Source organism: Leptinotarsa decemlineata, unplaced genomic scaffold (genome assembly GCF_025532065.1).
Source record: "Leptinotarsa decemlineata unplaced genomic scaffold, Ldec_3_MD MMD2_P_RNA_scaffold_12, whole genome shotgun sequence".
In the NCBI taxonomy this organism is placed as follows: Eukaryota; Metazoa; Arthropoda; class Insecta; order Coleoptera; family Chrysomelidae; genus Leptinotarsa; species Leptinotarsa decemlineata.
In genome coordinates this window covers 1,836,792-1,852,463 of record NW_027412526.1, presented here as the reverse complement: position 1 = coordinate 1,852,463, position 15,672 = coordinate 1,836,792, and the positions used below count along the sequence as shown (strand labels likewise).

General features: G+C 38.0%; 1 protein-coding gene across 1 annotated transcript; it reads right to left on the bottom strand.

The window, feature by feature from the left end:
• Window positions 1-4,466: 4,466 nt before the first annotated feature.
• On the bottom strand, window positions 4,467-11,677 carry Cyt-c1 (Cytochrome c1). Its single transcript, XM_023173910.2, is given in 6 exon segments — window positions 4,467-5,037; window positions 10,252-10,284; window positions 10,287-10,543; window positions 10,902-11,050; window positions 11,172-11,219; window positions 11,401-11,677. Coding segments are annotated over 6 exon segments (918 nt in total). The 5' UTR covers window positions 11,473-11,677; the 3' UTR covers window positions 4,467-4,678.
• Between the last annotated feature and the right edge of the window lie 3,995 nt (window positions 11,678-15,672).

Sequence of the window (15,672 nt, the reverse complement as noted above, 5' to 3'; positions counted from 1 at the left end):
TTCTATGACGGTCAAATTAGCGACTGCAATTTCTCAGCTCAAGCCTGCTTCCGGAGGAGTTGAGCGAAACTAGTCGAGTTGCAAATTGGTTTCGAAAAGACACTTTGAAATTCGTTCAAAATCATTATGTAACATATCTTCACTTAGACAAAACGGGGGGTTTCGCTGGGTTCTATTCTTGGCCCTATTTTCTTTGTCATTTACGTCGGCGATATTTTATGCAACTTTCTGAATACATCATTTTTCCATTCTCCTGACGACATCAGTTCAAGGAACGCGTTCAAGGGGTCTTTCACTCCTGCGCCCGATCTAGGGGGGCAAACCGGACAGTTGCCCGGCGGCAAAAATGAGGGGCGACAAAAATAGGTTGAAATTATACCATCTATGGAATAACGCATGGGTAAAAGGCGACAAAATTTATTTTGCCCGGAGCAGCGAAATAGCTAGATCGAACGCTGGTCACCTGGATCTATACTACAATAATAAGACCTATGTTAACATGTAGATTGCATGGGGATCGAAAGTTCTACAAGCAACGCAATGGTCATCCAAAAGTTATATCAAATACAGCGACTGACTTGTTTAAACATCACAGGAGCCATGAGAACAACACCAACCGTGGCAATGGAATTAAATACTGGTCTGACCCCTCTGGGATCTGTTCGTTAAGGAGAAATAAAAACAGAACACTGAGTCAGATGCTACAAATGCAATACGCATGTATACGGACGGCTCAAAAACCAAAGAAGGCCCAGGATGTGGACTGTACTCCAGATCACTTAACCTAAGGATTAAGTAGGGAATGGGAAAAAATACCAGTGTGGTCCAAACAGAACTGGTTGGTATCACAATCGCCACAAAAAAAAATATCCATGAAAGGAATTTCTGGCAAAAACATAACATTCTGCACTGATAGCAGACAAGCCCTATTAGCCTTGAACAGACAACGTGTTACCCCAGAGCTAGTACTAGAGTGCCAGCAAGATTTAGCCAAAGCCTCGGTAGATAATATCATTATCCTGAGGTGGGTTATAGGGCACGACAGGAGTAAAGGTAATCGTATTGCCGACTATTCAGCCAAGGACACGGCTGGACTAAGCATTTTAGGACTCAGTGGTACCTACGGCCTGATGACTTCGGCAATTGCGGAATTAGCCAAACGACACACTCATGATCAATCCCTAAAGAGATGGGATGAAACAGTAGGTTTTCTGACTGTCAACTAAGGGCTCCACAATATGGGGTTAGTGTACACACCTCTATGCAGGATGTGTGAACAGAAAGATGATACTGTCAGGCATGTCCTATGCGAGTGCCCGGAGTTATCGTCAGTAAGAGAGTGTGTGTTCGGCGAGTCTTGGCCTACACATGCCGATATAAAGGAGAAGTATCCTAGTGACCAGCCCACCTTCCTGGAAAGGACAAGATGGACGATGACCTGGGAGGACAACTCCTCGGGAGGATGTACAATGGGTCACATGTGGCCTAAGTTCTGTGGGCCTCTACTCACCCTCCCTACTCTACAGATACAGATACAAACATCAGCTCAATGTTCCACGATTCAAAAATGTAATATACTTGATTCATCACGCAAGTGGTGAACAAAACTCTCCTGGATATATCTAAAATTGAGAGCATTTTTCCAATTCTCCCCCCCTCTCACATCCTTATCCTTAATAATTCGTCTAATTTATCAAATGATATTATATATTATTATCATGTGGAATATTTTCAATGCCGTCCTACAATTAGTTAACATATAATATCCTACTGTTGCCATCTATTGCCTGATGACCAGAACTGACACGAAAATTTGCTCGGTTAATGTGAAAATAAATACTTTCCTAATCAATTCATCACATTGTATTCAATAGTTCGGCTTTTCAAATATAAATGGCGAATGTGAAAAATCATATTCATAGTGTTGTTATCTATTATCTGATTATACCGGCATCGACATGAAAATTTGCTAGGTGAACATAGAAATGAATAGTTTCCCAGCGTGTTCATCACATTGTATTGTGTAGTCAAGCTTTTCACGAATAGATGGCGCGTGAAAAATTTTCTTCGAAAAATCACTGAGCTCATTATTATGTAATGTTGGGCGATTTTCGAATTGAACCAAAGCGCTGCTGATACAGACCGAAACATTAACCAGGCATATGACAATGATAGTGTTGATGAACGAACTGATCAACGTTGGTTTGCAAAATTTCGTTCCGGAGATTTTAGCCTCGAAGATGAACGCCGAAGTGGTCGACCTACAGTAATCCAGGACGAGGATTTGAGGAGCCTGGTGGAGACTGACCCATCGAAAACGGTGCGTGGGATGACGATAAAACTGGGTGTCAGCTCCCATGCGGTTTTTGATGGTTTGAAACGTATTGAAAAGTGGATGCCGCACGATTTGAACGATGGGCAGAAATTGTCACGTTACCACTTATTTTCTTCTTTGCTTTTGCGAAACTAAAACGATATTTTTTGCCACCGATTCAAATGGCGCTCATTTGGAATATTAGCTTGAAACAACTCAATAACTACATATGTGACCTTTTTTTTTTCGTTGTATACATGTTGTTAATGTATAGTATAAATAAATAAATTTACTGTATCCAAAAACTCCTCAGTTTTCAATTCCAAATAATTTTGTTAAAAATCTCCGTTATGCATTAAGTGATTTCAATATTTTTTGTATTTTTAGAACAATTTTTTTTGTCTAAAGTTGGAGAAGTGGAGAACACCGAAATAAACACCGACCTGAGTATTTTCTTGGAAAACTCTGGTCGCTGATATAGAATTCTTGTATTATGACTGTGATCTGAAGCAGTCTCGTCATATAATTTATTGTTTCGCCTAAAAAATGAAATACACTCAAGAATGAAGATGGATGGGGCTGTCAATATTTTTTGTCTATAAAGACGGGCCGGCAGATATCCCGGAAATCCATATTGAAGATTAGCCTTATGATGCGTTTCTGTGCTATGAAAAAAAATCCCTTGCTCTGCCCCAAGCCATAATATTCAGACTTATATGAGGGTAGGCCATGGCATAATATATGCTGAGTGAGCCAGTTTCATCCAAACAGGATTTCAACTGTTTTATGGCATAATATGCTCTATTTAACTTAGCACATATATAGTCCACCTGCCTATCCCAATTTAGATTAGCGTCTAGGTAGGTCCCTAAAAACTTCATTTCTTCAGAAGTTTTAATATCCTAGCTAGAGCGTCGACCAATTGAAATATTTCTTCTGAAGTGGAAGTTAACACTGATCGATTTAGAAGTATTTAGAATAAGCTTATTTCTTTGGCACCAGGTACTGTACTGATCAATAATGTGTTCAGATTTGCTGAGTTGCTCAGCATTATTGCCTGCTATAGTTATCGTTGTATTATCAGCAAACATTTTGACGTAACCCCCCTTTATATGTTGAGGAAGATCATTGACATAGAGAAGAAACAATAGAGGTCCTGGAGCAGAGCCCTGTGGCACCCCGTCTTTGACTCAGATGTCAATCCATTGCAACAATTTCTCTGTTTGTCATATAGCAGCCTATTTGGAATCAAATAGGTATGCTGCTCTGTTACTATTTTCATTGATCATTTTCCAACCGTCACATGCAACATTATTGGACTTTTTCATTCAATCACATATAGTCACTGGGCATACTTGAAGACTGGCTATAAATCAAATTAAAAAAACAAAATCTGTTTTTCCGTTAACCAGCTGTCGCACCCCTACGAACGACAACCCTCAGAAGTCGAAACTTGTGCGAGCTAAGGATTAACGAGGTCTTACCTTTTGACGTGTGATTCCTAACACGGGTTGGACGATAGCAAGTGAAGATCGATCGTTCAGACTAGGGCTTCAACCACCGACCAACAAGGCAGTCAATTCGACTGAGTGAACAAATCACCGACGCCGAACCGCTTGGCTACCGACAAAGAATAATTTCAGGCCAGTCTCAACTCCCTACACAGTAGACAGATGGCCAAACGAGTGGCCAAACAGCCCGAAAATTTATTGCGGCTGTTGTATCACCAACAGCATATGTAGGAATAACTTCTGTGAAGAATCCTGCACTGACACCTTTAAGATATAATCCAACGCCCTTCGTGGTATTAGCCAGGGGAGTAGTTGTTTTCTGATAGGTGTCGGTCCATTAGCCTACCGTGTAGGGAGTTGAGACTGTCCTGAACGAATTGTTCTTTGATAATTTGGTTTTTTAATCTAACGTCATTGATCTGTTTCTGATATATTTCCACAGTATTTTGATTACTTTTTAAAATTCCTTAAAATTTAGAGTTATACAACTTCGCACAGCTGTTTATGTATGTAAAAAAGCTTTAAACTTATCTTCAAACAAGTCAACAGTAATCATGTGTGACCAAGTGTCATTTTTGCTATACAAAAAGGGAAAGTTTCAATATATCGCAGTGTATAAAAATCGCAAAGAAAAACACCCCTTACTCAACATTTTTATTCAAAGAACGTGACATTTGGTTCGCATCACGACGAACCACAGAAAAAATAAATAAACTCACCACGTGCCAAACAGACACCTGTTTTAAAATGATGGGAAAAAAGAGTAAATCACAATTATATGTACAGTATAAGAAAATTATGCTTAATACAGTTGAAATCTTGCTAAATGTCACGCTACGGTACCCGCCCCGCCCTACTTCTTGGGCCTGAACTCGATCTTACGCGTCTTCAGCGAAGAAAACTTGAGTCTCTTCATGTAGTAGCAAAGACCTGCCAGCATCGCGAATATGCCTATACATTTGATGAGCATTTTCTTCCTGTCGTCGTGCTCGGGTTCCGCGGTCCATTTCAGGAAAGTGGATACATCTTTGGCCAACTGGCTGGCCGTCGCAGGCGTCCCATCGGAATACTCGATGGCTTCGTTGTACAGCGCTTGCGCCATCGAAATAGCCCCCCCTGGGAAGTAGGGGTTGAAGTACTGGCCTTCTCGCAGCACCACGCCCGCGGGAGGATCGCAGTAGCCTGTTAGTAGGGCGAAGATGTAGTCCTCACCTGCAGAATAACATATTGTTGTAAATCATGCCCTAAAGAAAATAACGCCGGCCGCCACTGGCAGCCATAAATCAAATGTGACGTAGTCAAGGCCGCGCGCAGCCTCGATTATGATAATAATAATAACAAATTTATTGCCCATCAAAATAACAAGATAACTTTCCATGAAAACTCTGTTTTCTTCGAGGAAGTGTTGGAACCTGAGATACTAAGGACGAATAATTTGAAAAATGAATCATGGAGTGGATTTGATTCCAACAATACCGGGCATTCTAGTGAAGCTCATGAATAAATCAATATTTGAGGGAGTTTTTCCTGAAGTGTGGGAAACCGCAAAGGTTATACCAATACATAAAGAAGGTTCCCAAGTAGATATTGACAACTATTGCCAAATTTCATGATTAAATGTGCCATCAAAACTACTAGAAAAAATTGTTGCAAATAGAATTGTTCTATTCCTTGAAGAATACAGAATCTTGTCTGATCAACAACATGGCTTTAGAAAAGCTAGATCGGTTGAAACAGTTATTGCTAGTAAGTTTGAGTTCATTTACAATAACATTGATAAGGGAAAGTATGTAGTCTCAATCTTAGTTGATCTGGCGAAAGCATTTGATTCAGTAAGAAATGAAATTATGATCAGTAAATTGTACAACATTGGTATCGGAGGATTCTTATTTGAATGGATTAAGTCATATTTATCTGACAGAAAAGTGGTTGTGACTCTGAATAACACTGCATCATATATTCAAGATATTATGCTTGGTGTACCACAAGGTTCAATATTAGGACCGCTGCTGTTTTCAATCTATATAAATGATTTCACTTCTTTGACTGACGACTTGTTTATTTTGTGGAAATTCAAAACACACTTTTGTGTGTTTTTGTAGTGTATCCTCAGCGTATATAAATAATCTCCCGAAATATATCAAACATGGTTACATCGTAATGTTCCCAGATGACATTACCATATCAGATGAGTTAGAATTCAATATAAACTCAGTCATGGACGCTATGGTTTCTTGGTGTGACAGAAACCAACTGAAACTGAATGCAAATAAAATAATTCACTTGGGTTTCTTCTTGAGAAAGACATTGAATCTCAAAAACGTCTCCAACTATCTGATACAGCCAAACTCCTAGGTATGGTACTTAGATAAAATCTTGTCTTGGGAGCCGCACATTGATCATGTGTGTAGAAAATTGAACCAGGCAATATTTGCAATACACCAGCTCAAAGAGTTGCTTGACTTAGATGGTATCAAGATGGTCTATTATTCTTTGGCCTATTCTCACATGGCTCAAAATATACTAATGTGAGGTACTTCTACTGGCGCAAGACGTGTATTTATTCTACAAAAAAGATACAACATGGTTCATTTGGTTCATGGTTTGTAGATCATTAATTATACCAGAGCAGCATGGGTTCACAAATGGTAGATCTATAGTATCCAACCTAATTTATTACCAGCACTACATAACAAAAACACTTGAGATATCTGCACAGGTTGATGTTTCTAAAGCCTTCGATCGGGTCTCTCATGATTTATTGATTAAAAAACTGTATGCCATTTGGGTTAGGTGGTAGGATATTGGATTGGATAAGCAGTTATTATTACAGCTCAGATGAGTTCCTGCAAAGGGATGTCTTGATATAACTTGTTCTCACTGCTTTTCCTTTCTATTCTAATGTTAGTTACATCGGGTATTCCACAAGGTTCACATTTGGGACCACTGTTGTATAACTTTTTTATCAACAATCTAATCAGCTTTTTCCATGAAAGCGAAGCTTTGCTATTTGCCGACGATTTAAAATGTTTCAAAATAATCAAAAGTGAAGCTGATAGATTATGTCAACAAAACTATATAGATTGCCTATCTAATTGGTGTTTGCAAAATCGTATGTGTTAGAATGCATCCAAATGCCAAATTCTTTGCTTTCATCGAACACATCACTCAATCACTTTCAAATATAGTATGAATAATAGGATCTTACATTCTGCTATTGAAACCAAAGATCTAGGTGTGATCCTAGACTCCACACTTAGCTATAAATCACACATTTCCGCTGTAATTCAAAAATCTATGAAGACGCTTGGCTTTATAAAGAAAACCACTCGTGATTTCACCAACATCATTGCTATTAAATCTCTTTATTTTTCCCTGGTTAGATCTCATCTCGATAATTGTTCCACAGTTTAGTCCCCTCATTAAGTTACACAAAAAGTGAAACTCGAGGTCGTACAGCACAATTTCCTGCGATATATTGCCTTCAAGATGCGTATAACTGCATTGGACTGCATTTTGAACATACCTTCTCTTGAGGCTCGCCGGAAACATAGAGATTTATTACTTCTATTCAAAATTATCAACAGACTGAGTATCAGTCGTTCAACTAGACAAATGCAAACGTTTTAAGTTTCTTTTCACAGATTCATATAACAGCTTTATTCCCAGAACTCTTTGATTGGCTAGCTCTTTAAATAACCTTAAAAACTTTAATATATCAATTTCCCGCTTTAAAAACCATATTCTTAGCCATCTAATAATCTCTGCTTGTGTTGTTGTATTGTGTCTACTGTTACTTGCCTGTTAGAATTATATTAGTTCAAATGTATAAGATATAAATTAATTTCGATATTTTTTTTACCAAACATGAACTTTTATAATTGCTGATAATCTTGAACTCTCTTGCACTAAAACGATCAAATTTAAAATGGAGTGGAGTGATACTATGAGGATCTTCACTCCGAGTCATATTTTCATTTGCCTCATACAGGGTCTTCAAAAAATGCAGATACTTTGATCTCATGAAAAAATGAGTGGAACTCAATTTTTTCAAAAGAAACACCCTGTATATTTCAACATTTTTAAGCTCTACATCCAATTTCATATTAACTTTGTTCAGATAATACTATTTCTATTTTGAACCGTTTTCGAGATAAACTGTTTCAAACGGAAATTGACATGGTTTCCTTGTTCATCACTCATTTTCGTAAAACAGATTTCGTTTGATGTTTCTCAATTAGTCACAGATAATACAATGAAAAGATAATTATTAAAATACTCCTCAACCATCGAATGAAACTTCTCTTCAAACAATAGTTTTATCAACGCTGAAACACGAACTGAAAATAATAAACCCATAAATTAATTAGTTAATTTAATCGTCAGTGTATTTCAGAATATGTTCAAACACATCTCCACCTCTACTTGAACAAACATGTGATCTCTTCAAAAGATTGTCATGTGTAGCGCTTCTGATCAAGTCTGGAGTCAAACTATTGAAAGCAGTTGTAACTCTCGATTTCATATCTTCCATTGTTGTTATTGGAGTAGAGTAAACCATATTTTTAATGAAACCCCACACGAAATAATCTAATGGATTGCCATCTGGTGTTCTAGGAGGCCAACGAAAAGGTCCATTATTACCAATTCATCTGTCTTCGAAGATTTAGGTTGAAGCTTCGCTGACTGAATGAGAATTATGGGGTGGAGCACCATCCATTTGGTACCATACACGTTCTCTTCCTGGTCTATTATTTAAAATCATTTGAATTCCATTCCTCAGTAAATTTTGATATTTTGATGCATTCAAATTATCATCATAAAACTCGATATAAAAAATTGACTCATTCTTTATGGCACAAAATACATTGAATTGCCATCTTTCTTGAAAACCCCTTTGGCGGACAACATGGGGATTTTCTGGCGCCCAATAATGACTGTTGTGTCTTTTGAAAACTCAATTTTTTGTGAACTTGGCCTCATCTGTCCATATGATATTGTCAAGGAAATGTTCATCCTCTTGAGTCTTGACAAGTAACCATTCAAAGAATTCCAGTCTACGAGGTAAATCAGTCTCTTTCAAATGTTGGACACAGTAGAACTTATAGGGATGCCATTTATGCTTATTAAGAATTCGACAAATTGTCACGTAGGGTATATCTATCTCCCTTTCAGCCTCTTGCAGAGAAGCATTTGGAAATGCATGAAAGTATCCCAAAACTGTTATACCATTGTCATCATCATCCACTTTAGTCTTCTTACGAATGATTTTTGGACGGAAGGTTCCATTCAACCTACAGTTTTTTATTAGTCGATTTATCACATTATTATTCGGCTTCGGAAGTTGTGGATATCTTTCATGAAATACTCAGCATGTTCTACTTGCAATTCTATTGCACTCACCATAAATTATTAATAAATTCAAGAAATCTTCATTACTGTAACCTAATCTTTACATTATTCTATTATAATTGGTAGCTATCACAATCAGTCAAAACCACCAACGAAAGTCTGACGTTAAATAATTGGTTTATTTATTTTTCCAAAACACACTATTAAAAAATATTAATGTGTACTGTTGTACGTTAGAGACCAATACCTCAATGTATACAAATTGTAACTTTTTCTAAGGTAGGTACATACCAATTTCGAATTGACTGATCTGAGACAGTTACAAAACTGGATCAAAAAGAAATATTACTAAGTATAAAAACAAATGTTGAATATCCAAAATAAGTGATGAATTCAAAAAAACAAGCAAGAAAACCACGTCAGTTTCCGTTTGAAACAGTTTATCTCAAAAACGGTTCAAAATAGAAATAGTATTATCTGAACAAAGTCAATCTAAAATTGGAAGTAGAGCTCAAAAATTTTGAAATATACAGGGTGTTCCACTTGAAAAAATTGAGTTCCACTCATTTTTTCATGTGTTTAAAGTATCTGCATTTTTTGAAGACCTGTATGAGGCAAATGAAAATATGACTCGGAGTGAAGATCCTCATAGTATCACTCCACTCCATTTCAAATTTGATCGTTTTAGTGCAAGAGAGTTCAAGATTATCAGCATTTATAAAAGTTCATGTTTGGTAAAAAAAATATCGAAATTATTCTATATCTTCTAAAAGGTAATAGATAGGTATAGGAAAATAGTATATGAATTCGTTGACAAAGTGATAATGAATCATAATATGATATTATATATGGGGTGTTCCATTTGAAAAATCAAAGAAGCCGCTATTTTACAGTAGAAGCGACAACGCTGCTTCGTCTGAAATATTTTAGGCATGTGGGTCATATTGATTTAAGCATACTGCGAAATTTTCAGGTCGATCCGTTAAACAGTTTGTCAGAAACGGCTAATTAACGCTCATCATGAAAAGCCCTGTATAACTAAATGAATAAGTAAATAAAATAAAATTCACTTACCTCCATGTCTGGCAGAGGTAATGTAGCTAAGATCGGGGGATAGGCACCATTGTTGGCAGCACGGGCAGCTTCCTCATTGGAATAGGGACTGGGGAAGTAGTCCGACAATTTACCTGGACGTTTGAACATGTTTCCTTCTTCGTCAGGACCGTCTTCGATCATCTGTTCCTCGGCCTCGGCCTTGGCTTCCTGTTCGGAATGCGTGACACCGACCAAGTTACGGTAAGCTATGAATCTCATAGAGTGACAGGCTGCACAGACTTGCTTGTAGACTTCATAGCCCCTCCTCACACTAAGGCAAACAATTGAAATGTAAAGCTAAGTTTTTTGTTGTACAATTGACGAGGAATATTCATATTGGCAAATTTTATTAACGTTCTTATGAGTCATGCAACAAACTCAAAAGGATCACAGTTCCCTGGCAAGAAATCAATTCTTTCCTAGACGTTGTTGAAAGTTTTAATTAATGTAAGTCATGAATTGAGTATGATTACTCCTTAAATACTTAACCTCTAAAACACATTCGAGATAAAAGATTGATTACTGAAGATTTCAAAAGCGTATTCGACACAAAATTGTCATTATCGAATCAAATAGAATTGCACTCAAATTTATTGTATGGTGTGAAAGAAATTTTGAAGTCGACTCACCTGGCATGATCGAGGGAACTGAACATTCCAGAATGACTCCATACGTTTTTGGGAGGGTGTAGTTCAAGATCAGACGCTCTTACTGACTGATCTAATGCTAACGCGAGGGCCCCGACACCGCCTGCCAATACCCCAAGGCCTCCAAGAAGCTGAAATTATAAGGAACAGTGAGTGTTTGTCACGTCATATTCTTCTATGTCCAGGGTATATTTTCAGGAGAGTTTTAGTATTTGTGTGGCATTAGAAAATAAAGTCCCAGTAAATACTTACTGCTTTTTTGCTTCTTGTCCATTCTCTAGTCGTTGAATATAAACTAATCTAAAAAAATAGAAATAAATCAATGATCTTCAGAGTTAGAACCTCATACTTGAAACATAAAAGGATGACATAACAGTATCAAAAGAACAATTTGCAAATACAAAACTATAGAGAGTTGGTACGAAAAACCTGTTGTTATTAAAAGTATAATTTTCCTCTTGAGTTAAGTATTTCCATTTACCTGGTTAACTGACGATAAATTAGAGGGTTTTAATAAACCAGCACCACAAATTCGTCCTACCCTCGCTGCCATGTTGCTGGGAAGGTAATGGTCAGATAGCAGATGTTGGTAGGGTTACCAGACTTGTGAAGTTCAAAAATTCAATCGAATGGGATTGTACAAAAAACTTAAAAACTAAGGCCTGGTCAATTTTTGAAAAGTTACAGGAATAGAGAGAAAAATATTTCTCTACGGATGACAGTTTACGTAACTTCAAAGGCGATGTTGCCAGAGAAAAAATGACAGAGTTCGCTTTATTCTCGGTGTTCTCGGTAACACTGGGTTTCATTACCATTTTTTCTGATTATATTCAAATACAGCTCGATATTCATTTATATCTATCTCTATTATTCCAATTTTTCATATTGGATAAAAATTATTGTTTAACCACTGTTCTGTAAATTCACAAAACAGCGAGTTGGACAGTTTGACAATGAAGTTTCTTGAAATATGGCGGCGACAAAAAGTGAGATGCTTCCACAACGGATATATTCTCCTATATTTCAAGATGAACTGAATGATACTTCTAGTGGACCAATTGACGGCGTACTCTACCATCTACTCTCACTATTACCCAATAGATGTCACGACGTAATAGCTGCTCATTGGGAACATACTCCCGCAAAAGAAAGTCTCAACTATATGTAGCTGCAGACCGAGTGGGTCTCCAGCTAGGTAGAGGGAACCACCATGCATTCACTACAAACAGTAAAGTGAAGTTCAACAAACAGAACTTCACACCGCTCGGAAGTGAGTGGGGCTGGCTGGATGTGATTCTAGCTTCCATGTGAGTGCTCAACCCTTGAGTTGGTAGACGGTCTTGTGACCCGGAAAGACTCAGGCCAAATTTCAATTCGGGCACTGAAATCTCTACCCAGAGCTTGACCACAACCTCTGAGTAGCAGAGCAGAACGCGTCATCCTGAAAAGACATCCTACCATTGAAGTGATATTCCTCGAAGTCTGCAAGGCTTTCGACAGAGTCCGATATGGTGCGGACTCGTGGCGAAGGTAACTAATTTTCGCTACACGAGACCAACGGTGACACAAATCGGTTCTTTTCTAGCCGACCGGCGATGCCAATGCAGAATAGGACAGAAACTCTCCACAAGTCCCACAAAGCGCGGTGTACACAGCTGACGTGCCCAAGCCAAAAAATAACTTCAACAAGTTGGCTTTCCACGCGGAAGACACACCTCTGCTGGTAAGTAACACGTCAGCATTTAACTGAAACATATGCAAATCAGTGGATAGGTCGAAGAGGACCACAGAACTGGCCCGCTTAGTTTATCGTACTCCTGTTCGCGATGTAGAGGACCTAAGAAACCGCATCTTCGATGCGTGCAGGGTAATCAGAGAGACTCCAGGAATATTTGAGCGAATAAGTGGCTCAATGCGCCGACGTCTATACGCATGCGTAATGTCTGAAGGTAGACATATTGAACATTTACTATGATTTCTACGTGTTGTGTGTTTTGTTAATAATAAATCCAGTTCGCATTGATGACGATGTATCTCTGTAGTTGTTCGTAAAATAATTTTTTGCTACGAACTGGTTTATTTTGGGCAAAAAACCCAAGAAACATTTTTTCTTGAGAATGAAACAGGCTATCGGAAATAAATTTTTAAATGGTAAACAAATAATAAGACAAAAAGTTAAATTGGAAATAAATTTTAGGGGTTGCGTTTTCCACCCCTTACAACCATGGGGTAAACCAAATAAATTATTGGCTGAGTGTCTTTTTTGGTAGTACAAAACGTCAGGTTAATTTCAATATTGTAACTTTTCCAGTGCTTGTGAAAAAAATTTTCATACAAATTTTATGTACCCCCTTCAAAGGGCTGTATCTTAACAAGGGATGCTCCAATGAAATTTCTTTATATGAATGATCCTATCTTTTTTCCGATGAGGAATTACCTCCTCAAATGTTTTACGCTTTTTCAGTTACACCCTGTATACCTAAAGTGGATCGGAAAGACCTACACCCTAAATCGGTACAACCAATCAGGTTTACATCCTTCCTGTTGAAAGGACTTGAGAGGATACAGGAGGGTGGCATTTCATTCATCCCCCCTGAATAACCACCTCTTATCAAACAGTTAAATCGACAGATTTAGCAATGAACAACCATGTAGAGAGAATTTCCCAATCCCTTGACAGCAACAAGGATATTGCGGTTGCTGCATTTCTCGATATTGAAGGAGCATTTGACAATGCACTACCTAAGTCTATAGTATCATCTCTGGCTAGGAAAGGCATAGAATCGACCATAACTGACTGGATCTATGCCATGTCGGTAAACAGAACTACAACTACGACTCTTCAAGGCGAGGCCATTAGATTAGTCAGGGTTACCAGAGGCTGCCCTTGTGATGGGGTACTATCTCCCCTTCTGTGGTCGCTCCTGATGGATAGTCTGCTTGATGCCCTTGACAGAAGAAAAGTTGATCTGCAAGCTAATGCGGATGACCTTGTCATCTTGGCAAGGTCCACATCGGGAAGGGTAGCTTGTAATATTCTCCAAAGCACGATGGACGTTGTTCACGGTTGGTGCCTGAGGGAGCAGATGTCTGTCAACCCCAGCAAAACTGTGATAATCCCCTTCACCAGGAGGAGAAAATTGAACAATCTAAGTCCACTTTCACTCAATGGTTAGGTCATTCCATTTGGAACGGAGGTGAAATATCTTGGCATTGTTCTTGTTCAAAAACTCACCTGGAACGCTCACTTGGAAAAAGTTTTACACAAAGCTAGACTGTCTCTATGGACATGTCGGAGGATTTATGGTAAAACTTGGGGTTTAGTTCCCAAACAAATCTATTGGATTTATGTGATCAATTTCAGACCAATAATCACTTATGGTGCACTTGCCTGGTGGCCGAAGGCTTTACAGAAAACGGCCCAGGCAAAGCTGTCTGGATTACAGAGACAGGCTTGTCTGGCCATCAGTGGTGTCATCAGTCAGCGGCCAAGAAGATCCTTCTGGATCTACCTCCTTTCCACATGTTCCTGTAGAGAGAGGCTGGATGGACTACATATAGACTTGTACACATTGCCAATTGCACAAATCATTTTAATGCAGAGTGCAACAGACTGTTGGTTGACATTGGAAGTCACAGCTTTCTGGAAATGTCCTTTGACTTTATGCCTCCATCTGTCAACTACGAACTGCCTTATGCAGAATGGCTTACTTTTCTCTCATTGAATCACACTTAATATTTCAACATTTCCTTCTGGGGATTTTGCTGTAATCAGCTAATGAGCTCAGTATTTGTCTTACAGAGAAGAGCTATTGGATATCTATCCAAAGCTAAATCCAGAGATCAGTGTTAACCGCCTTTTCAAAACATGTAAATGTGACCCTAACTAGTATTTTCATCTTGGAGACAGTGTGCATCTACATACATTTCCACAATATGAAAATCTATCATCCCTAAGGTGTAGCATCCCTAAGGTTGAAATTTTCCAAAGAGAAAACAGGCCCAATTTTTGCACTAATTCACAATCTTATCTCACCGGAAAATTCAAATCTGACTCTGTCACGATGACAATCATATGAGTTTTGTTTACATTGGAAAGAGGATACGTCTTAGGACTTGTTAAATGTTTGAGAAAATAGCTTTTTGTTTTTCCACTTCTATATCTTTATACAAAAAATGTGGGAAATACCATTGCTTAATTTTTTTTCCACACCAGGACAAATACTGTCTCCAGTCGAGCGTTTCGCTCGTTTTTGCCATTATTGGTTTTTTTACGCACTGAACCATTAATGCTGTAAAATAATAGTCACCTTGCTACCTACTCCATCATTTTTCGACGTGATCGAATTTATTCCTAATCGAAGGATTCAGAAAAGCGGAGAAAAATACAACAAGACAGTGACATGTAATTACGAAAAAAGTTCTTTAGAAGTTTTCCCAGTCGTACATTTGCGTATTTATACATTATTTCTGAGGAAAACGAATTGGATCGGACAGGCGTCGAAATGAAATGAGTTCCCTTGGATTTTATGCATAAATATGTTTTGTCATTCATGTATTCATTTCATCTCGAATATTCCTCAAGGGCATACATGCCCTTGGGTATATGTTTTCGAAGTTTCAAGTATATATTCATTTTCAGTATTCGATATCTGTGTTACTAATTTATGTCTACAGTCAAAAATGAAGTGAATAGTGCAGAAAGTGGTTATACATAAAATTTCTTTCTTCTTCAGTGATTTTCATTGAATTT